At 32.4% G+C, this 27,358-nt stretch overlaps 1 protein-coding gene across 10 annotated transcripts in view; it reads right to left on the bottom strand.

The window, feature by feature from the left end:
* The window catches only part of LOC145260689 (protein pellino-like), a 178,910-nt gene that overhangs the window by 55,909 nt on the left and 95,643 nt on the right, over window positions 1–27,358 (bottom strand). For 3 of the 10 annotated variants that reach the window (XM_080119078.1, XM_080119079.1, XM_080119088.1), the window contains 2 exons: window positions 21,235–21,288; window positions 1,611–1,796 (listed from right to left, as the gene is read on the bottom strand). The exons of 2 other annotated variants lie outside the window; for them this stretch is intronic. In XM_080119078.1, coding sequence (XP_079975204.1) covers window positions 1,611–1,796; window positions 21,235–21,288 — 240 coding nt within the window. The remainder of the gene's footprint in view (window positions 1–1,610; window positions 1,797–21,234; window positions 21,289–27,358) is intronic. 5 more of the 10 variants (XM_080119080.1, XM_080119081.1, XM_080119083.1 and 2 more) reach the window with 2 other exon arrangements.

Below are 27,358 nucleotides of genomic sequence, written 5' to 3'. Positions count from 1 at the left end.
TGTCTCAAGGGTGCTCAAAGATCAGACAGAAGGGCATTGTCATGAGAGCAGGGAGATGATCGAATTGATCAATTCGGATCCTGCAGCTCTGGTGACAGGCAATGAAAGCTGGATCTACTGATACGACCCAAAGATCCTGTCATTATGTAGGGCTCTACGGACAAATTTATCTTTAGTTGACCTGTGACAAACAAATATTTTTGTTTACTAGACAAATAGAAAAGTTACTAGACAAACCCACATGATTTTTAGAATATGACATCTTCGTTCTGTGATGAGTAGGTACATCCAAGATTTTTTTTATTTTTTTTTTTAAATAAATGTAATTCAAAGTATACAAATTTTATGTTGATACTTGAAGCTATAAACATTCTAATTCTAAGAGTATATCATTCTATTAAACTTTTGTTTAGATAAAATAAAATACGCATCAAGTGCGCTTGAAACCAAATCACAACGTAATATTAGGAAAATAAACAAATATTTTACTTGTTTGAAATTTATCACAAATATATTTCAGAGCTACACTCCATCTTCAGTGTCTTGTTTCTTTTTTTTCCTTTTCTTCTTCCTTGCCATTTTGTAAATTTGGAGAAAGAAGTCTGTAAAGAGCTGCGCGTTCTTACTAGCGGTTGTATTTTGAAATGTTTGAACTGTGCGTAGTTCAAACATTTCAAAATACAACTGCCAGATACAACACGCAGCTCTATACCAACAGACTTCTTTCTCCAAATTTACAACATGGCAAGGAAGAAGAAAAGAAAAAAAAACAAAAACAATGAAGATGGAGTATACCTCTGAAATATATTTGTGATAAATTTCAAACAAGTAAAATATTTGTTTATTTTCCTAATATTACGTTTGGATTTGGTTTCAAGCGCATTTGGTGTGTATTTTATTTTATTCAAATTAAAACAACGTTTCTATTGAACTCTCATTCTTGATTTTATTGTTTAAATAATTTAACTTTTTTTTTTTTTTTTAATAAAACGAACAAAGTTGTAAAGATATTTTTCATTCAGCTTTGGAAGATTATCAGTGAAAGAAATGCAATCGCCGAAAGATAAGCATTTCATTATTTATAGTCGCCACTTTGAAAAAAATCACTCACAAATGCGACTGTTTCACTCGCAATGTAAAGCCCAGTTATGAGACAATTGAGATGAAAGAGGCTGTGACGAGGGTCAGTGACACGTTCACACAAGAGGACTTCGATGGAGCCTTCAAAAAGTTGTTGAAATGGCACAAGTACCTTGCAGCCAAAGGAGATTACTTCGAAGGGGACTAGAGTTTCATGAGTGTACTACCAATAAAAGTGCCGATACGAAGAAAGTCTGGAAACTTATTGAAGGCACCTTGTACATCCTAAAAAAGTGCAACTGAAAATATACATTTTTCTACAACTCGCTCATAATGTAGTAGTAGTAGTAGTAGTAGTAGTAGTAGTAGTAGTAGTAGTAGTAGCGAAGGTGTATTTATATGCAATACAATGTTAAAGGATTTTAAAAAAAAAAAAAAAAAAAAAAAAAAGATTTTTTTTTTAAATTTTGGATAATGAAAAGAGAGGGGTAAAGATATGAGTTGGGGTGGGGGTCAGGTTTGATAATTACCCAAGAACGACAAGCTCTCCATAATAATCATCACAATCGGTACTGCTACGTCCAGCCACGGGAGGTGAGGGGTGAGACGAACAGGCATCAGTATAGTGCGGAGGAGGCGGCGGCGGCGGCTTGGACATAGGATGGTGCGGGTGGTGATGAGACAACCGTTTGTCGGATGAGGTTTCTTTGAATGGACTGGAACAGAAGAAACAGGGAACAAATGAATGGACTTGAAGGAATTGCAATTCGGAAGAGGACGACGATGAGGATGGGGAGGAGAAACAGATCCTATGGCAAGCGAAAATGATTTAATCCCACACGTCCCCTCAACACACAAGTTGGAAATAATTTAATAGATACTGAAGCAATGAGTCTTTCCAAGAAGCAGACAGAGAGACAAAACCATTGATTATCAACATTGATTTTTAAAACACTGCTTATATATATATATATATTTTATATATATATATATATCTTGATCTCTCTCTCTCTCTATATATATATATATCTTTATCTCTCTCTCTCTCTATATATATATATATATCTTTATCTCTCTCTCTCTCTATATATATATATATCTTTATCTCTCTCTCTATATATATATATATATCTTTATCTCTCTCTCTATATATATATATATCTTTATCTCTCTCTCTATATATATATATATCTTTATCTCTCTCTCTATATATATATATATCTTTATCTCTCTCTATATATATATATATATCTTTATCTCTCTCTCTATATATATATATCTTTATCTCTCTCTCTCTATATATATATCTTTATCTCTCTCTCTATATATATATATCTTTATCTCTCTCTCTATATATATATCTTTATCTCTCTCTCTATATATATATCTTTATCTCTCTCTCTCTATAAGATATATATATATATATATATATATATATATATATATATATATATATATATATAGCCAGTAGAGTTTAGTTTCCGAGAAGTACTTCCAATGAAACAACATGTGTCTACCAAAGAGTGCTCAATGAGTGAATAGAGCAGGTATATTCAATGTATAAATAAATTTGATATATATATATATAAGCTTAATACTTCACTTGAAAAATTACTCAGTTTGTCTATACCAATTGTAACGGATTAAAAAATGTTACTCATAAAAGATTTTTTTATATTAAAATTTTTTTATACATTTTTTTTTTTTTTAATCCAAGCTCAATGAATACCTTTTTATTATGTTCCAGAGCATATAATAATTCTCCAAATTCCAAAAATCAAGTTTTCTCAGTTGGTCATTTATCGTTTTCAAAAAGTATCCATTACAATATCGTTTCGCATCGCGGCTAACAAGTCTGCAAAATTATGTCTTCGCTATATTTTTTAGTATTTTTAGTCAGTTACTCATTGGAGGTTTACCTTTAAAAATATAGAAAAAAAAAAAAAAAAAAAAAAAAATAGCATTTTTAACAACTTACATGGTTCATGTAACCAACACAATGCCATTTTTGGATGATTGTAATCTCCGTAAAAAAAAAATTAAAAAAAATGACATAGCGTGTCTCTTATCCAGGTGGTTAACTGTGACAGGATAGGAATTCAGAGTCTTGTAAAACTTTCATAGTTGTTGTCTTACCACATTTTAACCAACTAATCCTCCACCCTGCTTTGGGTAGGATTGAAACCGCTATCTTCAGACAATGCTCACCTGGAACCAAAGAGACTTAACGCCTCTATCCACTGCGCCACGAAGGACAATCACAGATGGATTTTATAATCTTATAAATAGGGCTATGACAACAGCATATTCTTTTCATTGTTTTAACTCTCGAGTGTGTATTTTGATATTTTATATGCTTTTATATAGAGTGATGTGGTTCTTGATTGATTAACTGTGTCGGATATATACTCAAGAGTCAAAACAACGAAAAGAATATTCTGTTGTCATAGCCGTACTTATAAATCCAATTTTGTGTTCTTATCTGGTCTTACATTGTCGGGTTCATACCGAATGGTATATATTTTCTTGAGCCAGAGAAGGAGTTGGCTGAAACATGGTGAAACAACATATGAAAATGAGGATAACAGTCCGCAAAGAATTATTACGCCTGAGCTCCAAGGATTAAAAAAAAAAAATTATTTTTAAATAATATACAATATTTACAATTGGTTTTAAATGTCAAAGGGTTAGTAAAAAAAAAAAAAAAAAAAAAAAAGCACAACATTCTTTAAAGATTTTGCAGCGTTGGAAATGCCGCCAAACATGTGCATGTCTTTTGCATGCATCAGAAGCGCAAAGAAGAATTCAGCAAAACAAATTCTTGCAAATTGTCACCAATTCTTAATCCAGAATATGACCCATGGTCGTGTCAGCATCTTCCGGCAGTTAACAATAAACGTTTTCTTTCTCTTAGATGGATGATCTGACAAGATCTACGAGTCCATCTTACCAAGACGGATAATCCTGCACCTAAGTTCCAGGCTATCCTCATCAAGTTTTTGTGAATTATCCCGAAGATTTGGAGATAAGTTGAAATAAATAAGTTAAAAAAAAAAAAAAAAAATGGTAGCGAATTTTTCAAGACAAGCTTTTTAACACGCGTAGAAATATCAAAGAATTTTCAAACGATGCTGGTGCAGAAATTTAAGCCGTTATGTGATGTAGAAGAGGGAGTATCGAAAATGAACATTTCACCTTTATATTAAAAATAGCAAGCCGCCCGGTGTTACCTGGTCATAAAATATGCATAAATATTAGATTTTAATTAATTCGGAATTCTTATTCATTATAAACAGAAATACTGTAGGTATTAAATGTAGCATTGAATTCCTTTAAAAAAAAAAAAAAAAAAAAAAAAAAAACGAAAGACACCGAGACACGTGTATGCAATTATGTATTTTTCTAAATCGTTCACTTCTTGTACGTAAATAAAAAAAGAAAAATACTCAAGCTGAGATCAAAGCCAAAATGTATACATTTGTTCAAATTTTTTGAAAATATCCAAAAGCAAAAACTTTTCAATTTCACAAGGTTGTTGATAGTGCTCAATAAAAAGAGCAGGATTTTATTTTATTTAGTTTAGGTAAACAAAATCACTATTAGTCACAACAATAAATCTACTGTTTTAGTGTGAAAAGTCTTCATCAGGCAACAAAAATAGCCCCTGGTCTTAGTTGAGGAATGAGCTTCAATGAAAAAGATTTTCATTAAAAATCGTGCCCTGACTGAAATCAGAGGTTGTTTTTGTCACCTGATAGATAAAGTCTTTTTAGACTGAAACAGTAGATTTATTGATGTGAATAATGGCAATTTTGTTTATCTAAATTGAATAAACTAATAAAAATTATAATATAGACGAAATGCCTTTGATAAGTTGCCAGACCTTTTTTGTATGGACACTTATAGTACACACATGAAACTCTAGTCCCTTCCAAAGTAATCTCCTCCAGCTGCAATGCACTTGCACCATTCCAACAAATTCTGGAAAGCCCCATGGAAGTCCTCTGGTGTGAGAGTATCACTGACCCTCGTCACAGCCTCTAAGGTTTTCCTTGAGCTTAGAGAATACCCAAAAGTCACAGGGAACAAGCTCTGGAGTATAGGAAGGGTGAGGAACTGTCTTAATGCCCATTTTGGTCAAATAGACCGTGACAAGGACAGAGTATCCTTGGGGCAAACCTTGCGCAAATCTTCCACATCTTAAGTTCCTTATGAATAATTGTGTACAGTTCCCACACTGACATCAAACTGTGCACTTATTTTCTCAAAAGACACATGACGATCCTTATCCATGAAATTCTTTATTTGGCCAATCAACCCTGGTGTTCTTACTTTCTTACTCCTCCCACAACTCTCATCATCCCTCGCAGACCTCCTGCCTTCCTTGAATCTCTTGTAACACTCAACTTATGGAAGATGGTCCAAAAGCAATCTGAAGCATTCCATACATTTCTGTGGCATTTTTTCAAGTTGAAAACAGAATTTTATTGCACATCGTTCTTCTAAAATGTCCTCATGTCCAGATTGAATTTTTGAAAATTCACCAGTTTTGCCAATCAGGCTTTAGTAAGTTGTATTCCAATTCTTGCTGTAGCTGTTCATTTGAACCCGAGATCATAAAAATTGGTCAGTCATCTCATAAGATGTATAGCAATAACATATTGAATTTTCAAGACTCTACAATTTTAAATGACTATACAAAAAAAGAAAGTCTGAATGTGAGAGATTATATACAATAAATTCCACAGCCAAGCAATGTTGCAGCCCACAAGAGCCAGTCAACGAACCAGAAATCCAAAACTCTAGTTTCGCCCTCATTTGGGCTCATCAGTTAGACACATTTGAACAAAGGATTCAAAACCAGAGCCTCTTGAATATGAGGCAAGCACTCTGCCAACTTAATGTGTCTAACTGATGAGCCCAAATGAGGGCGAAACTCGAGTCTTGGACTTTCGGTTCGTTGACTCATAGCTCTTGTGGGCTGCGACGTTGCTTGGCTGTGGAATTTATTTTATATATATATATATATATATATATATATATATAGTCTGATCATGGGCGTTGTAGGTAGATGTATATCCAAATCAATTCACATGTCATAGTTTGCCAAGTTTTAAAAACTCCATTGATCCCATCAACTTGACAAATTGTGTGTGTGTATCAATAATGCTACAAAATTATTTACAAAAATACAAGTCGATTTCGATCAGTAGAAAACAATAAAGAATGAAGCTGAATCAGCTTATAAATAGGCAGGATGTGGATGTGATATAGGCAAGATGTGGATGTGGAAGAGAGATAAGAGGGGGGAGGGTGAAGAAAGAGAGAAAGCAACAAAACCAATAGAGTCTAGCCCAATGTTGAGATACGTCATCCTCCCAGGCTTTGCCTTCTCTTTGAAAAATAGGGGTTAATTTTTTTTTGCTAATCGCCTGTGAGGGCTGTACCAGAGCACATGCCAATGGCGCTGCACAGGCGTGTGTGTGTGGATGCATGATAGAGTGCTCTTTCTTACGGGTGTTAGTTCTTTAAATTCTAGAATGAAACTTTTTTTTTTTTGGTCACAATGGTGTGCCCATTTTCGAGGAGCTGGTTTTTCCTGGCATTGCCTTGTGCGGAGGCAAGTAAATAGCGGCATTAGAAAAAAAAAAAAAAAAAAAAAAAAATGAAAAACCAAGTTGCTTGAGACTTCTGTAAAATATAGCTGTTCAACATGAAATATTAGTTTACACCAAAAATTATGGAAAATTATCGAATAGAATTTTAATAAACATTAATTTATGATTCAGCATCAACGTCTTCCCCCCCATTTTATTTTGAATGACCATGTTTTACTTGAGTTTCGAAAATAAACAAGTGAAGCATCCATGAGTGCACGCACAGTCAACGAGGCATAAAAAAATGAGGGTTTGTATTACTGTACACATAGATTCGAAAAAGTTGTCAAAAAACAAATATAGAACAAATAAATGTTATCAAAGGCAAGATAAGTTACTTTTCTACCTAACTGGATATAATTCACGTGTTTTTATTCAGTGTAACATGTTTATTCAGCTCGAAAAACATGCAATGTTTACCGATGTATTGGAAAATTCAAAATGGCAGCCGACTGTCTCTCGGAGAGGGTACGTTTGGGAAAAGGTATTATAAATAATAAACTAGACAAAATACTGTTAGAAAACAACCGAATACATGTCAACTTATGTCACGGTAACATATATTGAGCGAATTTCTAACAGTATTTTGTCTAGTTTATTATTTATAATACCTTTTCCCAAACGTACCCTCTCCGAGAGACAGTCGGCTGCCATTTTGAATTTTCCAATACATCGGTAAACATTGCATGTTTTTCGAGCTGAATAAACATGTTACACTGAATAAAAACACGTGAATTATATCCAGTTAGGTAGAAAAGTAACTTATCTTGCCTTTGATAACATTTATTTGTTCTATATTTGTTTTTTGACAACTTTTTCGAATCTATGTGTACAGTAATACAAACCCAAAAATGACTGTTCAGCATTTACCCCCTCCCATTAGCTCCAAAAGTCCCCCCGGGGACGTCAAATCCCGGTGAAAATGAACAAACGGTGCAGTTTTACGTCTTAACATATGTAAATTTGAGTTCTGCACCATGCAAATGACTAAGTCCACTATAATCCCTTTCTTCACAAATATGACATAATTATGACAAAAAGTACATACAAAATTTCGGCCAGATTGGCCCAGTAGTTTCCAAGAAAAAGTGGAATTGACAGACATACAAAAAGATATACATTAGAGAGTAGTAAATATTTTGACAGGATTTGTGTTTAAAAAATTTGAACATTTCTTGGTTCTTATTTAGTATTCAACTTAGTTTAAAAAAAAAAAAAAAAAAAAAAAAAAAAAAAAAAAAAGAAAGAAAGAAAATGATGTATGAACCCACCACGAAACGAAGATGTCATATTCCAAAAATTATGTAAAAGGTCAATTAGTTTTTTTAACTAGGAAATTTAAATTTTTGATCCGCCATGTTTTATAAATAAGAGGGAGACAACCCAATTCGAATTATCGAGATCAAAATCAGCCTTGTAATGGATACAAGTTACTATTAGAATCGCTAAAAAAATCTTTTAGAAATGATTTTCCATATAAAAAGGAACTACTTAATTGATGTGACTTTTGGAATATGACATCTTCGTTCCGTGGCGAGTATGTACATCATAAAGAGTTTTCTATATTATTATTATTATTATAAATTAGGTTGGATAAGAAGCAATTTCTTTTTTGGGTCTCCTGTAACAGATGTCTCCCTAATTTTTTACGTTCACTTTTCTCGCTTACGTGCCCCTATTCCAAATTTATCGAGCCGACATTCAGTCCAAAAACGTTTTTTTTTTTTTTTTTATGTTTAACATATTTCAGACTGATATAAATCACTGAACAATAAAAATAATTAAATTCAAAAAAAAAAAAAAAGAAAAAAAAAAGAAAATTTATTTCGAATTATTTAATAAAGTAAAAATGTCTTTTTTTTCTTTTGATTACTACATTTAAAAAGTTTATTCAAGTTGGATTCAGTTTTTACGATATTTTTGTTTATTAAATTATTAAGTATAACTCGAATAACTTTAAATTTCGTAATTACAAAATCGGAGTAAAATCGGAGTAAAAACCAGGGAGACATCTGCTACTAGAGATCCTCCTTTTTGGGAGGTGGGGTGTAATATCTTACCTTCCATGGTGAAAGCCTATTAGCTGAACGGGTTTGCTGTTTAACCGATTCGAGACTCTAAGACAAGAGCAAATTTCAAGGATCATCACACTCTGATAATATGGTGCAACGAAGGAAACAAGAACCGCAGAAACCGCATCAACTTTGGTCGGCGCAGCTCCCCTTTTCCTTTTTTTTGGGGGGGGGGGGCAGTTAAACAATGCAAGAACAAATAGCTGCTACAAACAAATGCAACAGGATCAGTTCAACAAGGGGACACTTTTTTTTTTATGCGAGTATTTAAGAGCTTCAAACTCCTTGTGAAACCCGAGAACCTGTTTCAAAAGGACCCGGTACGAGAATCTCAAACGCTCGTATACGAATCGGCAAGAATCACCAGGTTACGAACAACATCCTAATTGTTTGATGTCTCTACTAAAAAAATAAATAAATAAATAAAAACAACCCAACAATAAGTGAAGATGGTTGGGGGCCCGTCAATAATGATTGATTCATTCGAGACCGGGGGGGGGGGGATCTTATTGTTTTCTAAGCGGCTTATGATAATTTAGTCATCAGATAATGTTTTCATTGAAAACCTTTTTCTCGGTTTTAATTATGCGAACGGTGCAAACTCTTAACAAGGGATGTGGGATAATTGTATTCATTGAGAGTAAAAACAACAAAAAAATATCCAAGCGGATTTGCTGGTGGCTAACGTATTCAGGTTACGCGGCCTTAATTCAATTCCTCATTGTCCTGCGAGATTAGTAGGACGGGGGTGAGGGTTTCCCCTCGGGCAATGCAAAAGGTGATCAAGTGAGATGTCACTGTGAGACATAATAAGGAGTCAAAAAGTAAATGTATTTAAAGAAAAAAAAAAAAAAATTAACATGGCCGATAGGTGCTGACGTCACGTTAAGGCTTAAAAACTGCGAAATGCGGACATGCGAACGAAATGCGTTTTACAAGTATTTTAATCGTATATGCTCCGACGAACTACAAGCCCCTGCACCACCTCGACGTAAATACCCCCCGACAAGCAGCAAAATCCCACCCTATACACAGTAAAGATCCCCAGATGTCAGAAAACTTACTCTAACAGTTTCTTCCTTAGAACTGCTAGACTTCGGAATTCCCTTCCGGGTCCCTGCTTCCCCGACTGTACTGACATGCAGATGTTTAAGTGTAATGTAAACAGACATCTTGCTGCTCAACTCCCTACATAGCATCCCTGCAGCTGTGTCCCAGATAGTAGCCCCCGACATCAAAGTGGCACCGTGCCTTGTTTGGAGTGAAAATGCAATAAAAAAATAAATTTAAAAAAAAAAAAAAAATGCATCAATACATGGAATAAAATACTAACTGAACGAATCTCTTTAAATGTTTAGGTGATAAATTTTAAATTGTACAAAGTATACAACGATTTTTCTTTTTTTTTTTTTTTTTTTTAACCCCTTAAAAACTATTTTAACCGGCTAAAGACCCATAAAACGGTCCATAAAAAAATCCAACGATTTGAGACCTGTAGAGTGTAGCGGCAGCGCCGCTCTGGGACTTAGTTTCGGAAGAGATAGTTTGAAAATATGGAAACAGACATGGTTTTATAAATTAGATTATTATTTATTTATTTTTTACTAAGAATTAATAAAACGCATTTCGTTCTTATATCCGCATTTCGCGATTTTAAGTTTCCATGTGACGTCAGCATCTGCTGACCATGTGACCTATGGAAGCACATATTAGCAATAATGATTTTACGTATTTTTACATACACATATCCGATCGGCACATCTGTTTATAGTGCTAAGAATTCTCTTTGTTCATCGCGTATATCTAATTCAACGTACGGCATAATCACGTTGACATACCGGTTCCCGCTGGATCACCAAAGTTAAGCAACGTTGAACCTAGTCAGTACTAAATGGGTGACCATTTGAGACTTCCAGGTGCTGTATGTGCTCTCCGCTTATCTCAGCATTGTTTCCAGTCGTCCTAGACTTCTCATTGCCACTGGACTCAAACAGTGTCGATTCAGGAGAGGTGTGCTTGGGAATTGCGCAATCTCTGCCACTCAATGACACGCGCAACTGCCCTTACAGGGGGTATCCTTTGTCTTTCGAGACTGAACGGAAGCATCGTCGTCATATCTAATTCAGGTACTTATGCCGAATACAGACAGTGCTGAAATAATAACGCGATTTAGAAAGCCATTCTTAACATTTTGGAACTATACTGTACTTTCACCTAACAATTTAAATAGACAAGAGATAGTATAAATATCACGATAACATATATTGAGTGGATTTCTAACAGCATTTTGTTTTGTTTTTAAGTCATTATTAAAATTTTAAATATTTAGGTGTCAATTAGCGGCCATTTTTCTTGTTTTCACTTAATGCTCGACGCTATTTGTTTTTCGGGCCGAATAAACGTTTTTTGAATAAAACCACTAAAACGTTTTCTAGATAGGTAGAAGAGCAACTTATCTTGTCTTTGATAACAGTTACTTGTTACACATCTGAATTTTTTAACACTTTTTTTTGTACCTCTGTGGATTATAAAACAAACCTAAAAGATCTGGTTATATTTCCAGTGACTTTAGCAACAGATCTGACGTAAGTAAACTATTTCAGGTCTGGGTGAAAGTCAGTCCTGGGAGCTTGTTAATATTTGTTGTCCTATACAGAACCAGTTGAAACACACAATCAGATTGAAGGTAAATTTAATAAAAATACTAGCAGGCTGCCCGACGTTGCCCGGTTGTAAAATACACAAATATTATATTTTAATTAATGCAGAAAACCAGGACTCTACATTGCGAGTGAAGCAGTCACATTTGCGAGTGATTTTTCAAAGTGGCGATTAGAAATAATGAAATGCTTATCTTTTGGCGATTGTATTTCTTTCACAGACATCTTCCAAAGCTCACTACTTAATGAAAAATCTTTTCAACTTTTTTCAGATACTACACTTTGATCTTGGCCAAAAGATCAAGAAAAACATAAAAATCTAAGAACAGCATCTATTAACAACAGACCTTTGATCTTAACCAAAAAGGCCAAGCACAAAAGTGTTACAAACAGACCGACCGACGGAGTGACTTATAGAGTCGCTTGCACGCGACTAAAAAGTCGTTATGCATTTTGTATGTTCATCTAAGTTTATTTTTAATTCTTAATCAGTTCATATGTGCGTCACGTTGGTACAGTAGTTTAAGAGTTTATCGGTTAAATATTTTCACAGACGCATACATACATCTACTATTGTATTGTCATACATCTGCAAAAATATATACCCATGTATTTTTTTTTTTTGTTACATAGGAGTTACCATTTATCAAGGCCCAGAGGCTACTCGAGGATAAGGGTCAATATGCAAGCCTCCTAGACCTTTTCCTCTCAACTTCCCCTTAGCTATGTTCATGTTCCGTTCATTCTCCTCTAGGATCCTCCGACCACTCCGTCGTATCAGTTAAGATAAAAACGAAACGTGTTATATAGGGGTTTCATTTGTGAGAGGATAGTCTTAGAGAGTTTTATTATAAGTGATGCTTTTTCTTAGTGAGAGATGTGTTTAAGAGGAATGTTGAAAGACTCAGAGAGAGATAGATGTGTTGTAAGAGTTCTAGAGAGATTGTTCATGTTATAAGAGATTCCTATATTTTAAAAGTTCATTCCTTAATTGTGTTGAATGGAAGAAGAAGAAAGCTCTTTGAGTGAGGACATATTGTTCAGACAGTTCGGACATGATGTTGAGACGTGTATGTAAAGACATATAACACAAATATATAATACAATTCCACTTTACCTTTTTGTAAGAATCATAAGACACAAGACGAGCTTTACAAAAAACACTTGATGGTTTATTTCGTCACACGGCCGTGTTTCCATCACCAAGAATTCAAAGTCTCACATTTTTTTCTTGAAGTGACGTCTCGCTTCTAGACGTCTGACTCCCTCTGAGTTTTTTCACTGACTGACTAACTCTAACTAAAGTTTTTCTCTATTCCTAGAACTTTCTATTTTCCGTGACGTCATACACATGTTAAAACGTGTGCCTTCTTTCACGTGTTATTGACATACGTATCCAAAACTTTTCCTATTTCTACAAAAGGAATTTTAACCTATATTCAATATGTTAAAAACATTATCTTATAAGCTGCATTCTTTCAATTTAAAATTTCATAACAAACTTGAGAGTTCACATTCTTTCCTTGAAATATTTATCTATATTCTAAACAAATGTTTGTTTTACATTTTTAAATTCTCACACGTAATCTATTTCTAAACCCAGATTACGAGGTTCGAATTTCGCCTATGCTATTTCATTTTCATTTTAAACTAAATTCTCCATTTTTATACTTACATGAAAAGGGGACAGCCCTTACGTACCCCTCCACCGTACTGTATACCGATACTCTATGGCTGACTGGGATAGCTTCCGTACATTCATATCTGATTTACCTCTGCACTCCATGTTTAAAAAGGAAGTGTCCTCTATAGTATCAGATCTGACCGAATGATTAATTGTAGGCATAGACCAATTCATACCATTTAAAAAATTCCAACAAAAACCTAACAGCCAGCCATGGTTCTCCCCAGAATGTGCTGCTGCTATCGCGCACAGAAATCACTTTTTCCATAGCTACCAACGTAATAGATGCACTGAGACTAAAGCTGCTTTCAGGACCGTCAGCAACCACTGTAAAAGAGTAATAAAAAATGCAAGAGAGCTATATGCCCAGTCTGTTAAATCCAAGGTAGCTGATCAGCGGCTTGGTTCCCACCAGTTCTGGCAAATAACAAATAGGATCCTGAACAGAAGTGTGTGTTCTATCCCTACCATTATCAATGGACCAGAGGTCATCTCGTCAGCGTCAGACAAGGCCAAACTATTTGCAAAGAACTTTACAGCTAATTCTACCCTATGCGACGAAAGCCATCAACTCCTCATATTTCCTCCTATAAGACAGAACAAGCTAGGTAACATACAAATATCCGTGCATGAGGTCGCCAAGCTAATCAAGAACCTAGATTCCAGTAAAGCAACTGGCCCTGATGGCATCCCAATTATAGTGTTAAAAAAGCTTCAACCAGAACTTGCTCCCATACTTACGAAACTATTTAAGCGCTGCCTTAAAGAGAAGTGCTTTCCGACTCCCTGGAAAACCTCATCAGTTTGCCTTGTATTTAAGAATTCAGGTGATAAGTCATCTCCCTCTCAGTACAGACAAATAAGTCTCCTGTGTGTTATGAGTAAGTTGCTGGAATCCATATTAAATAGAGAAATAGTCAACCACCTCAGCAGGAACAACCTTCTTAGTGACACACAATATGGTTTCCGCTCTGCAAGATCTACCGCAGATGTGCTGACGGTTATATCTCACAGCATTAGTGAATCTCTTGACAAAGGCTTCCTCTCTAGGGCAAAAGGCCTTCGACAAGGTATGGCATAAGGGTCTACTTCACAAGATTTCCAGCTACGGTATAACTGGAAATGTTTTCTCAATCATTAAATCATTTCTCTTCGATAGGCTCATAAGAGTAGTGGTAGATGGACAAAAATCGGAGGCCTGCAATATAAATACTGGAGTCCCTCAGGGGTCAATCCTGGGCTCAACTCTTTTCCTGATCTACATCAATAACCTCCCTAAGCACATACTTAAACCATTCGTTGACATCTATGCTGATGACACAACCATCTATGGCAACACATCAAAGGCTGCAAATAACAAAGTTCTCTGATTCTCTCTCCTCTGATCTCGAGCGCGTGGTTCAGTGGGGGAAGACGTGGCTGGTTACCTTTAATGCATCCAAAACCAAACTCCTATCCTTACATCATCAACGCTCTGATCCCCATCTGGCATCAATTGCCCGATGTAGCAATAACACTCCATCCTTAAACGTACTTGTCAAAACATGTAGCCTTCTCAAGACGAAAGCCGTTCATTTCAATTGATATCAGATGGGGATCAGAGCATTGATGATGCAAGGATAGAAGTTTGGTTTTAGATGCATTAAAAGTATGGGTTCTAAAGGTAATTCAGGAATTTATTTTAAAAAAGTGCACAGCTAAATATTTAAAAATTTTAGAAGAAACGGAATCAGAGAAAATATTGGAATCTCCATTGAAGGTTAGACTTGCAAACAGAACTCGGAGCCGATCTGAATCAAAACACAAAAAAATCCATCAGGTAGGGATTAGAAAACTCATCCGTCACTGAGAACCTCACCTTAAGTATCCAACTTACCCTCTTTACACATCCTGCCAACGAGTTTATAAGGATTGGAGTTTTTACACTAAACATTGGAATATTAAATAAACGAATAAAAAATAAGGTGCTTATTTTATCATGGTAGATTGTGTTTGTTTTTGTTTTTTTTAACTTAGTATTTGATGAAGTGAGGGGGACAAGCTACAAAGCAGATTTGGCCGAGCCATCATGCAAAACAAAGAAAAGGGGATTGGAAAGGTTTTTAAAATAAAAAAAGTATCTTTAAAATAAATTTTAAATAAAAAAAATAAATAAATAAAAATCAAAAGAGCTTTTTTAAATAAATAAAAATCAAAAGAGCTTTTTTAAATAAATAAAAATCAAAAGAGCTTTTTTAAATAAATAAAAATCAAAAGAGCTTTTTTAAATAAATAAAAATCAAAAGAGCTTTTTTAAATAAATAAAAATCAAAAGAGCTTTTTTAAATAAATAAAAATCAAAAGAGCTTTTTTAAATAAATAAAAATCAAAAGAGCTTTTTTAAATAAATAAAAATCAAAAGAGCTTTTTTAAATAAATAAAAATCAAAAGAGCTTTTTTAAATAAATAAAAATCAAAAGAGCTTTTTTAAATAAATAAAAATCAAAAGAGCTTTTTTAAATAAATAAAAATCAAAAGAGCTTTTTTAAATAAATAAAAATCAAAAGAGCTTTTTTAAATAAATAAAAATCAAAAGAGCTTTTTTAAAAAAAAAAATAAATAAAAAAAATAAAAATATCTTTTTTTAATAAATAAAATGAAAATATCCTTAAAATAAAATATTTTTTATAAAATTAAATAAAAAAAAAATTTTCAAGTTTACATTATTTTTTTTTGGACAAACATAAACTTGGTTTCGATCTTCAATTGTTGTTAATTTATGATGATGCCCCCCCCCTAAATACTGTCAATTATTTTTGTCCGTCCAAAACACCAACGTGCAATAATTGAAAGAAAGTAAGACAAAAATTATACGCATAATTCATTTTTTATTTATATATAACTACTTCTATCAACTTTGATTATTTCGACTACATTTCAGTCAATATGCTCTCCTGCCTTCTTCAGATGCATCATATATATATATATATATATATATATAAAAGCGAAAATGTCTGTGTGTACACGTACACATTTCCCTACCAAATTACTCTGTCAATTTTCAGTCTACAGACTCGAGATTTGACATAAGGGATATTGAGATTTGGAAAAATCTTTTTAATCAGTTTTCGGACAGAAATTTGGCTGTCATGGGGTCAAAGTTCAACGATTTGACCTTTGAAAACTCTACCAAACTCCTCCGCCAATTTTGGGTCTAATCACTTGAAATTTTAAATGTATGTTACTTGGACTTTTTAATTTGAAATATATGTTATGGGGTCAAAGTTTTAAAAAGTTTGACCTCTGCGGTCTACCAAATTACTCAGTCAATTTCTGGTCTTAACATTTGAAACTTTACATAAAGTGTATTCAGACATAGGGCAAGCTTTTTAATCAGTTTGGGTAAAAAATTTGAGCTGCTAAGGGGTCAAAGTTCAAAAGATTTAATCTTTGCGTTCTCTAGAAAACAACTCAGCCAATTTTGTGTCTAAACATTTAAAATTTATACGTAACAGACATGCGGCAAGCATTTTCAGTTTTGGGGCGAAAATTTGGCTTCCAAAAGGTCCAAATTGAAAGAGTTGAACTTTGCAGATTCTACCAAATTTCTCCAACAATTTTGGGTCCAAACACTTGAAATTTTAGATGTAGGTAACTTGGACATGGGTAAAACTTTATTTTTATTTGAGACCAAAATAAATGTTATGGGGTCAAAATTGGGGTCCAAATTATAAAAAATTCACCTCTGCAGTCTACGAAATTATTCAGACAATTTTTAGTCTAAACATTTTTTATATATATATATATATATAATAATTACTATAGTAAAAAAAAATAATCATATATATATATATATATATATATATATATATACATACATACATACAAAAGCGAAAATGTGTGTGTGTGTGTGCACACTTTTTCTGTATGTTCGGCAAAGGCTTTTTTGGGAGGTGCGCTCGATCGGGTCACTCCTTAAAACTTTTTATATACTGTCTAAATCATAATATCTACGAGTTACAAACGGGGGTCGCGTCTATCTTTAATTTGCCCAACTTACGCGCTATTTTCGAAATTTTTTGCAATCGCTGCGTCTTCGTTTCACGTTTCAGTATAAAAAAGCAAAACAGTAGTTTTTTTTTAAATCTCGGAAGGGTGTGTTGGTCACGCGGAATTCACGGTAAGATTTTTAACATGGAAAAAAAATAAAATAAAATTAAAAAAAATAGAAGGAAAGTCATACTGATGTTGAAGTATATCTTCGAAATATATTTATGAATTTCAATATAAATTTCAAACAAAACAAATGTCTGTTTATTTTGTAATAATGCGTTGGTTTGGCTTCAAACGTATCTAATACATATTTTATTTTATTTACAGTATCAATGTTTGGTACATTTTAAGTTAGGAAACCAGTCAGGAAGTGGGGGGAGATAGAAAGAGAAAAGGGAAATGGGAAGAAGGTGGGTTTTTGTTTTTGCAGAACATAATCAAGTTCTTCGTATCTTCGAATATTTATTTGTAGAGTTGGGGGAGATAGAAAGAGAAAGGAAAAATAAGAAAAAGAGGGGGAAAGGTGGGGTGTTGTTATTGTTTTTGGTTTTGCAGAACATAATTAAGTTTTGCAAAAGAACGTAGAAAAACAAAAAGCATCATTGTTAGGTGCATTTCGTCTCAGGAAGCCAATATCTTCAGACAGCCTGATTTGGTAGCACCGGGAAACATTGAGAATAACGTCCAAGACAAGAAGAGTAGTCCAAATAATTAAAAAAATATATATAAAACCACATCTCAAAAACTCCGCAACACAAAAAAATAAAAAATAAAATAAAAATTAGTATTTGAACAATCTTTTAAAAAAAAAAAAAAAAAAAAAAAAAAAAAGAAAAAGAAAAAGAAAAAAAAAAGAAAGAAAAAGAAAAAAAAGAAAAAGAAAAAAAAAGAAAAAAAAAAAAAAATTATTCGAACTACTGTTCTTATCTTGACGGTGGTCTAGAGGTTAACAACACATACTGACGACCCAAGTGTTCCAAGTTCAAATCCAGTTCATTCCACAAAAATCACTTTCACTTAAGATGTTGGCAACCTTCATGTGATCCCTCCCATAATCTCAAATGTCTTTCTAAAACAAATTCTGACTATAAATCTCTAAATATTTAACTATAAAGTTGTTATTCACCCCACCCACCTCAATTACCATAAAAACATGCATTAAATGTGCAGACATTTTCTCAAACGTAAAAAAATAAACTTGTGAGGGAAGTTTAAAATCAATAAATATTGATTATTTTAATCATCACAATCAGTAGTGGAAGATTTTGTTTCAAATAAATTCCAAGAAAAAAAAAAAAAAATTAAAAGAATTGTTTTCGGCATTGGAAAATAGGCACAATTTTTTCCGATTTCGATACCTCCAAAAGTTCCGATTTCTCCGATTCCAATAAATCATCCCAACACTACTAGGTACTCCCGTCAGCATTACCCAGTAGGGATGCTTCAGGCAATTAGCAATAAACTAACGTCTTCTCAAAAAAGAAAGCAAAGCCTGGGAGGATGGACCTCTTAGAACTGCACGGTAACAGCAATATGCCGGTCAAAAAAGAAAAAAAATCGTCTGCACTAAATTAAGATTTTTACCTAGTCATGGCATGCTACCGTTTGGATTAAATAAAGGGTTCCGTTCAAAATTATATACAGTCCCCAAGTTTGACAAGATACACCTGAGTAAGGTTAGACGCCACATTAGCAAAAAGCGTAAAATGAAACTCAAGATGAGAACAGTAATCCAAATAATAAAAATTTTCAATCCTCATCTATAAAAAAATTTGAAAAATAAAAATGGTTATAGTCAGCTAATGTACTTCCTAACTTCTGGCATGGCTGCTACCGGAAGCGGTGACAGGGCAAATCGGTACCTTCACTTATTGTTCTTCAGTATTTCTATTGTAAAGCGATTTATTGAAATAAAATATGAGAAAAAGACATAATTGAAAAGTATACAATAAAAATTAACAAAGTTATACAAATTAAAATAATTTTTATTTGCATTAACAAAATTAAAAATAATTTTAACAATACAAATTAAAATAATCTTTATTTGCATTAACAAAATTAAAAATAATTTTAACAATACAAATTAAAATAATCTTTATTTGCATTAACAAAATTAAAAATAATTTTAACAATACAAATTAAAATAATCTTTATTTGCATTAACAAAATTAAAAATAATTTTAACAATACAAATTAAAATAATCTTTATTTGCACTAACAAAATTAAAAATAATTTTAACAATACAAATTAAAATAATTTTATTTGCACTAGCAAAATTTAAAAAAGAAAGGTTTTATTCTATTTGAAATTTTATAAGAAATATGTTTATGAAATTATAAAACTGTTTTAAATTTTTAAAATAAATGTTTAATTTAAATTTATATAATAAATATGTTTATGAGAGTAAAAATAAAATTATCGAAATCAAAATAAATAATTTATAATCAAAATATAAGTTTTTGTTTTATTTGAAATTTTATAAGAAATGTTTCTAAAATTATCTTTTTTATTTTAAAAACAATTTTTTTTCCAATTTTCAAAATAATTTTTGTTCAAATTTAAATTATTTTTCAATTTTGAAAATAATTTTTAAAATGAAAAATAAAAACTAATTTTTTTTATTCATTTAAAAAAAGTTATTTTTTCATTTATATATAATAAATATGTTTAAAAAAGCATAAAAATAAAATTATCAAAATCAATAGTTTACAGGCATGAGAGAAAAAAAAAGCAAAAGAACTGATTTGCTCTGTTACTACTTCCGGTTGTACTACGCCAGAGATTAGGAATTACGTTAGTTGACTATAACCATAAAAGTTGCAATAAATTATATTGCAAGGGGTTCTTGTGAAAAAAAAAAAAAAAAATTAAAAATATAAGAATTAAAAAAAAAAAAAAAAATTAAAATTATAAGAATTAAAAAAAAAAAAAAAATTAAAATTATAAGAATTAAAAAAAAAAAAAAAATTAAAATTATAAGAATTAAAAAAAAAAAAAAAAATTAAAATTATAAGAATTAAAAAAAAAAAAAAAAAAATTAAAATTATAAGAATTAAAAAAAAAAAAAAAAAAATTTAAATAAGAATTAAAAGAAAAAAAAAAAAAATTAAAATTATAAGAATTAAAAAAAAAAAAAAAAAAATTAAAATTATAAGAATTAAAAAAAAAAAAAAAAAAAAAAAAATTAAAATTATAAGAATTAAAAAAAAAAAAAAAAAAAAAAAAAAAATTGAAAGCCTCCACCCACCTCCAGCCAAGAATATTTGCAGATGCCATTCCCGTATGCACCTAGGTGCAAGTGGTTTATTAAACATGCACATAGTGCTAACCATGCATATGCACCGATAGCATAAATAACGAAAAAGAGGAGATTGCATCCCCCATATCCCCAAAGAAAGCACCATAGTTATTAGGTCTGGGGGGTCTCACCCGAAAACGACAAACGGGAGGGTAGTGTAGTGTGAAAGCAATATTTTTGAAGGGAAACAAAAAATATCAAATGAAACGGGTTTTAATAAGTTAAAGAAAAGATTGGCATCGAAATTCTCATGCGCAAGGCAAAACTTTTTTTCTCTTGGTAATATTACAGTATAGTTAACAGATGAGAAACCAAACAAAAAAAAAAAATATATATATACAACTAACACCTACGAAATGTATTAATATTTGATTTTTTTAACTTGTATACTTTTAACATTTTGAAACTTTCATAAAAGTTTTATTTTTTATTATTAATTATATCTTATAATTTGATTTTTTAATTTTTTTTAATTTAAAAATTAGAATTTTTTGTTTCAACAATCAAGAAACAAAATGGCTACTTAACCATCAGTTGCTAGTTAAACGGCACCTTTTATTTTTTTAAATATTTTTGTACTTCGTTAAAAAATCTGACAATCAGTTTCCACACTTAAGTATGCTGGTTGATAGCCAATTAGATTTTAATACATTTAGTGAAAGTGGTTGTATTTTTTTTTTTTTTTTTAATTTATCGACTGTTAACTATATAGCAAGATTACCGCTTTTTTTTTTTTTTTTTTTTCCATACCTTTCAGATCGATACCCAACTAATCGAACTGGACAATCCAACATGATTGGAACCCTGTTAATGAAGGAAGAAAATAATGCAGGGTTTTTTTTGTGGTGGTGGTGGGGGGTCTTTTGTTAGCCTCAAGTGATGAGACAATTTTGGTTTTGGAATCAAAATTGATAATTTTGTTTAAATTTTTTATAAAAAAACAAAAATTTAGATGGAAAAAAAAAAAACTATATAAAACAAATGATATCTATATAAAAACAATATCTACCTACTAGGAACTTTGTGACAGTGTGTGTGCAAGTTTGCTCCTTATGAACTCCAAAATGGCTAGGCCGATTTTTATGGAATTTACCACAAACATACTTTATGTGTCTGGCAGTGTTCTTAGATATCTTTTGTATTGGAATGTCTTCAATAAGTATTGATAATCAAAAGGCGATTTTGACCAAAGTTAACACCTTATACAGCATAACATCGCAAGTGGATTTGGGAAATTTTATTACCACACAAGTTGAAAAGCCCAACATCTAAAAATCAACAGTAGGTTCTTTGATATGCCTGGGGTGCATTCGAATGAATGTTTCTGTTTAAAGCAGAATTGCACGGTCATTGACTTTTTCATTTTAAATTTAAGCCATTAACACCACACAACCAGTAATGCCAGACATTAAAATCGACAGTAGGTTCTTTGATATGACAGGGGCGTATTTGAAATTAATGTTTCTGTTTGGAGCACAATTTCACAATGATATTTAACGTTTGCAATTTAAATTTTAATTCAAGCTATGATATATAAAAACTAATTTTAGAAAATTAACAGTAAGTTCTCTATAGTGTAATGTAGACTACAATATACTGTGAATTGGTCACTTCCTCCAAGTGCAACACAACAGGTCCCCGAAACGTGAAAATAACATCCAAGACGAGAATGGTAGTTCATATTTATTAATCATTATTTATTTATGTATTTCAAAACTAGCAAAACCAGAAGTCGCAAACATTGAAGTCAATCAAAAAGAAGATGATGCCTTGTAAAACTGTTGGCGGAAAAACAGACTCCTGCTTGTAGAAAATTGGCAAGCTGAGGGTGAAGGAACTAATGTTTTTTGGCCAATTTTATGATATTTGTTGTCCGAATGATCGAGGTTTAAAACGATACCGGTTTTGTCATGTTCCAACACGTCAGTCGAAAGTTTTTGCAAGACATACAAACAAACACACACACACATTTTGCCCTTTATAAATATTAGAAGATAGATGGGCAATGTCACAGATTTCGATGACAAAAATATGGGCATGTTAAACATTTGTTGACCATCATTCAATCCCGGGCAACATCGGGTATCCCTACTAGTTTTAAAATAAATAAACAAATAATGATTAATAAATATGGACTACCGTTCTCATCTTGGATGTAATTCTCACATTTCGGCAGATGTAACCTCCGACCTTCTTCAGGTGTGTCGTGTCGAACTTCGGAATCTTTCCATCAAACTCAGGGGTCTGTACATAATTTCAAACTGAATTCCTTATTTAATCCATCGAGATGGTATGTTCTTGTTCTCTCAGCCATGATTAGGTAAAAATTTGTAAATTGTATTTTACTAGAAGGGTTTGTACTGAGGATTGAACCGTCAATCTCCGGGAAGCTGTAACTTAGGATACGGAATTTATAATCAGTAATGGTTATATTTAAATACGATGGAAAACTAGTCATTTCTACTTGTCATGATGAAAAAGAGTAATCTTTTAGCCACAGAGACTTGCGAACTGTTCAAAATTTTGTACAGATTATAGAGTTTGACAAGTCAAAAAAAAAAAAAAATTGCAAGAACCCGTGTCTCATTGGATATAAGTTTGCAAGTAATAACACTTGTTGCATTGTTGAACATAATTTTCTAGCTTGCACTTTTTAAATGCTTGCTAAAATCATGTATACACCTGACAACTATTGTCGCTATTCTCAAAATCAACGGAAATGAATTTATCAACATACGTTTTATTTACAATTAAGCTTCTTTTGCATCCCCCCCCCATTGACAGAGAGAGAGAGAGACGTTAGTTGTAGAGGTTGGTTGGTGTGTGCTACGATGATGGAGAGATGTCAATCACGCTCAGCACTGTCAATTTGCTCTCGTTTCTCTTCTGTTGTTGATATCAATCGACATTCTGGGAAATTCATAACTTCTGACCTGGAATGTGAACAGTTCTTTGTTTTCATGATAATTACAATTCCAGTCATTTTTATGGGACACAAGAATGTAGATCAAAATCCACGTGGATTCAAATATGCATCACCACATCTCCATATTCAAAACACTGCAACTTCTTAAAAAAAAAAAAAAAAAAAAAAAAAAAAAAAAAATTAAAAGAAAAGTATTGGACATCTGTAGCCATTTTTATATGCACGATGGCATGGAAATCTATTTCTGGCTTTCTTCGACAAATTTAAGTTTTTTTTTTTTTGTTTTGTTTTTTTTTGCAAAATTGTTATTTGCGAGAATTTTACTGAAAATTTTAGTGATGCGATTGATGAACGAGATATACCATCAGGATATTTCAGTAATGGAAAAACATTTTAAAAGGAAAATAGAACTCTATACTGTTGCCAAATTACTGCTGGAATATATAAAAAAAAAAAGAAAGGAAGATGACACTCAACACAAGAGGACAAATCTTGTATAAACTGACCGATAACACTGTAACAATAAAAAAGTACTGAATATCTGGTCATTTTATACAATGGCATAGAAAATCTATTTTTGGCTTTTATTTTTGTTCAATTTTTCTGGGTCATTCCAAAATTGAGGTGTGACATAAGTTTCATACATGTCCAAATGTACTGATCATAACCGTACGTGCATATATATATACACTTGTGCCCGATATTATTCATACCCCCCTTGAAAATTGAGTTTATTAGGTGTAACTTTTGTAAGAATTTATTGTTTACGTCCATATTGATACATATTCTTAATAAACCTCTTCTGATCATTTTCGTCATTTTAAAATCTCGGGATACTTGTAATAAAAGAAATATACAGCTATTTATAAAATCTGCAATGTTCAAAAATAATCATACCCCCTTATTTTTTCAGTATTAATCGAGTTTCTGACTGTTTGTTTTCTGTTTGATTCTTATTTTGAATGCTTTTATACAACCTTTGATTAATTTCATTTCGTTTTTTGCATTTTTCAGAAATTAAAATGATATCAACTGAAAACCAATAAAAGAATAAAAATTATTAGAATGAGGAAGAAAAAAGAGCTTAGTAATGATCTTAGGACTAAAATTGTGAATTCACATAAGGATGGTTTAGGTTACTAGTCAATTTCCAAGAAATTTGAGGTCCCTACAGCAACAGTACAGAGCATCATCAAAAAATTCCAGAGCCACCACACAACAAACAACTTGATTGGTAGAGGAAGGAAAAGGAAACTGTCTGCTAGAGCCACCAGGAATATTGTAAGAAGTGTTAATGCAAATCCAACCACCACTAATAAGGACATTTTAGAAAATCTGGAGTCTTCTGGCATAAAAATATCAAGGCAAACATTGCAAAGGACTCTGCATGAAAATGGTCTGAAAGGAAGAAGACCAAGAAGGACTCCATTGCACACCGGAAAACACCTTGCAGCACGTCTAAAGTTTGCTAGGACCCATGTGAATTCTCCAGAGTCCGTTTTCTCAAGTATTTTGTGGACTGACGAAACAAAAATTGAATTGTTTGGCCATATGGATGCTTCTTACGTTTGAAGGAAGAAAGGACAAGCTTACAACCCAAAGAACACCATACCCACGGTGAAACATGGTGGTGGTAGCCTAATGTTTTGGGGCTCCTTTTCGGCTAGTGGTCCAGATAGTTTGGTCAAGATAGATGGAACCATGAAGAAGGAGCAATATTTGGAGATACTCCAGAAAAACATTAGACAGGATGCGGAGAAGCTCCATTTAGGACCAAACTGGGTCCTTCAACAGGATAATGATCCAAAACATACTGCCAAAATAGTCAAGAAATGGTTTGAGGATAATCAAATTAATGTTTTGGAATGGCCTAGCCAGAGTCCCGACCTGAACCCTATCGAAAACCTCTGGCACATATTGAAAACTGAGGTTAAAAAGCGGAAACCTAGAAATTTGAAGGATTTGGAGAACTACTGCATTGAAGAATGGTAAAAAATCAGTGTTGATGCTTGTAAAAACCTTGTTGATAAATATCCCAAACGGTTACAGGCAGTTATTAAGAATAAAGGGCATGCTATTGACTATTAGTAAGAGAGGTATGAATAATTTTGAACTAGTGCCATTATTGTTTTTCTTTGTATAATGTTTCAAACTTGCATAATTTATTTATTTGTTGAGTTTAAATTAAATGCTTATGCTTGATTTATTGTTTGAAATCCCTTTAATATTGTCTACCTTCTGGTTTGAGCAATATTCTTATAGAAATCTCAAAGATCCGAGGGGTATGAATAATATCGGGCACAAGTGTATATATATATATATATATATATATATTAAATTATCACATCCAATAGAGGGAGGGAATATTTTTTATTATCATCAAAAATATACCCGACTTTCAACAGAAACTGTGAGTGAACGAAACAAGAACTTTTAACCATTTTTGGTCCAGAGACAATTTATTGTGTCTAAAAAAATATATGAAAAAAGTCATGCGTTACCATGCCAGCTACACCTTTTTTTTTTTTTCTTTGCTCAGGCCTTATGTACTGATCATAACCGTACGTGCATATATATATATATATATATACTAAAATGTTTGATTCATGTCCAGGTAACCTACATCTAAAATTTCAAGAGTTTAGACCCAAAATTAGTAGAGTAGTTTGATAGAGTTGCAAAGGTCAACTCTTTTAAACTTTGACCTCTTGGCAGCCAGATTTTCGCGCAAAAACTGATTCAAAAGCTTGCTGCATGTTTGAATACCCTTTATGTAAAATTTCAAATGTTTAGACCCGAAATTGGCTGAATAGTTTGCTAGAGACAGCAGAGGTCAAATTTTCTTTCTTTTAACTTTGACCCCAATTTTGACTCCTTAACATTTGTTTTGGGCTCAAATCAAATTAAAAAATTTGATCCATGTCCAAGTGACCTACATCTAAAGTTTCAAGTGTTTAGACCCAAAATTGGCAGAGGAGTTTGGTAGAGTTTTCAAAGGTCAAATCGTTCAACTTTGACCTCTTGACAGTCAAATTTCTGTCCGAAACCCCGATTAAAAAGATTTTCCCAAATCTCAATATCTTTTATGTCAAATCTCGAATCTGTAGATTGAAAATTGACAGAGTAGTTTGGTAGGGAAATGTACACACACACAATTTCACTTTCATAGACAGAGATAACAAATAATAAAAAATGATTTATATGAAAATCTAGAAAAATATATTACAGTATTCTGGAGGTTGAAAGTTCAATCCTCAGTAAGGACGATATTAACACAATTACGAATTAAGATTTCTACCCAGCCATGGCTGACAGAACAAGAGCAAGCTTTTCCCATGAGTTAACTGAATGGTTGCATTTAAAATAACAGATTGCCAAATTCAACAAGATGCACTTGAAGAAGGTCGGAGGTTATCTCTGCCAAATCATTTTGAGAATAAAACCGAAGATGAGGATAGCAGTACTGAAAACAAATTATAAATGCTCATTTAAAAAATTTCAAAACCAATAGAAAACGGATCCTGGGTTTACTTTCGGCAGCTTCCTAATTCTCACTTTCCTCATTTTGTCCTTTAGTTCTCACATTCCAGGAATGATGTTTCTGACAAAGAGGGAAGAATTACTGTTTTCTGGGTCACAATCTATCCCATCTAACACCTATCGTTGGCAAGTTTTTAACCCTACTAGTACTGTTTAGTTTTTAGCTCTTTACATCAAGTGGCTTCATGCGTTGTCTGGAGTGATTTCATAAAAAAAAAAAATTCTATTTATATATTCTCACGTCTTAACTCTACATTGTCATTGAATTTGCAAAACCAACAAGCATAACTTGCTATTCGTAACATTTGAAATTATCAAGTCTATGATTATACATTCGTCCCTGTTTGCTTGAATCTAGTCTTCGAAGACCGGGCAAATTTATTTATTTATATATATATATATATATAT

This window comes from Euprymna scolopes, chromosome 36 (genome assembly GCF_053919585.1).
Source record: "Euprymna scolopes isolate OS-2025 chromosome 36, ASM5391958v1, whole genome shotgun sequence".
NCBI lineage: Eukaryota > Metazoa > Mollusca > Cephalopoda > Sepiida > Sepiolidae > Euprymna > Euprymna scolopes.
Note: the sequence above shows the minus strand (reverse complement) of the source record. Positions and strands in the feature narration are given on the sequence as shown.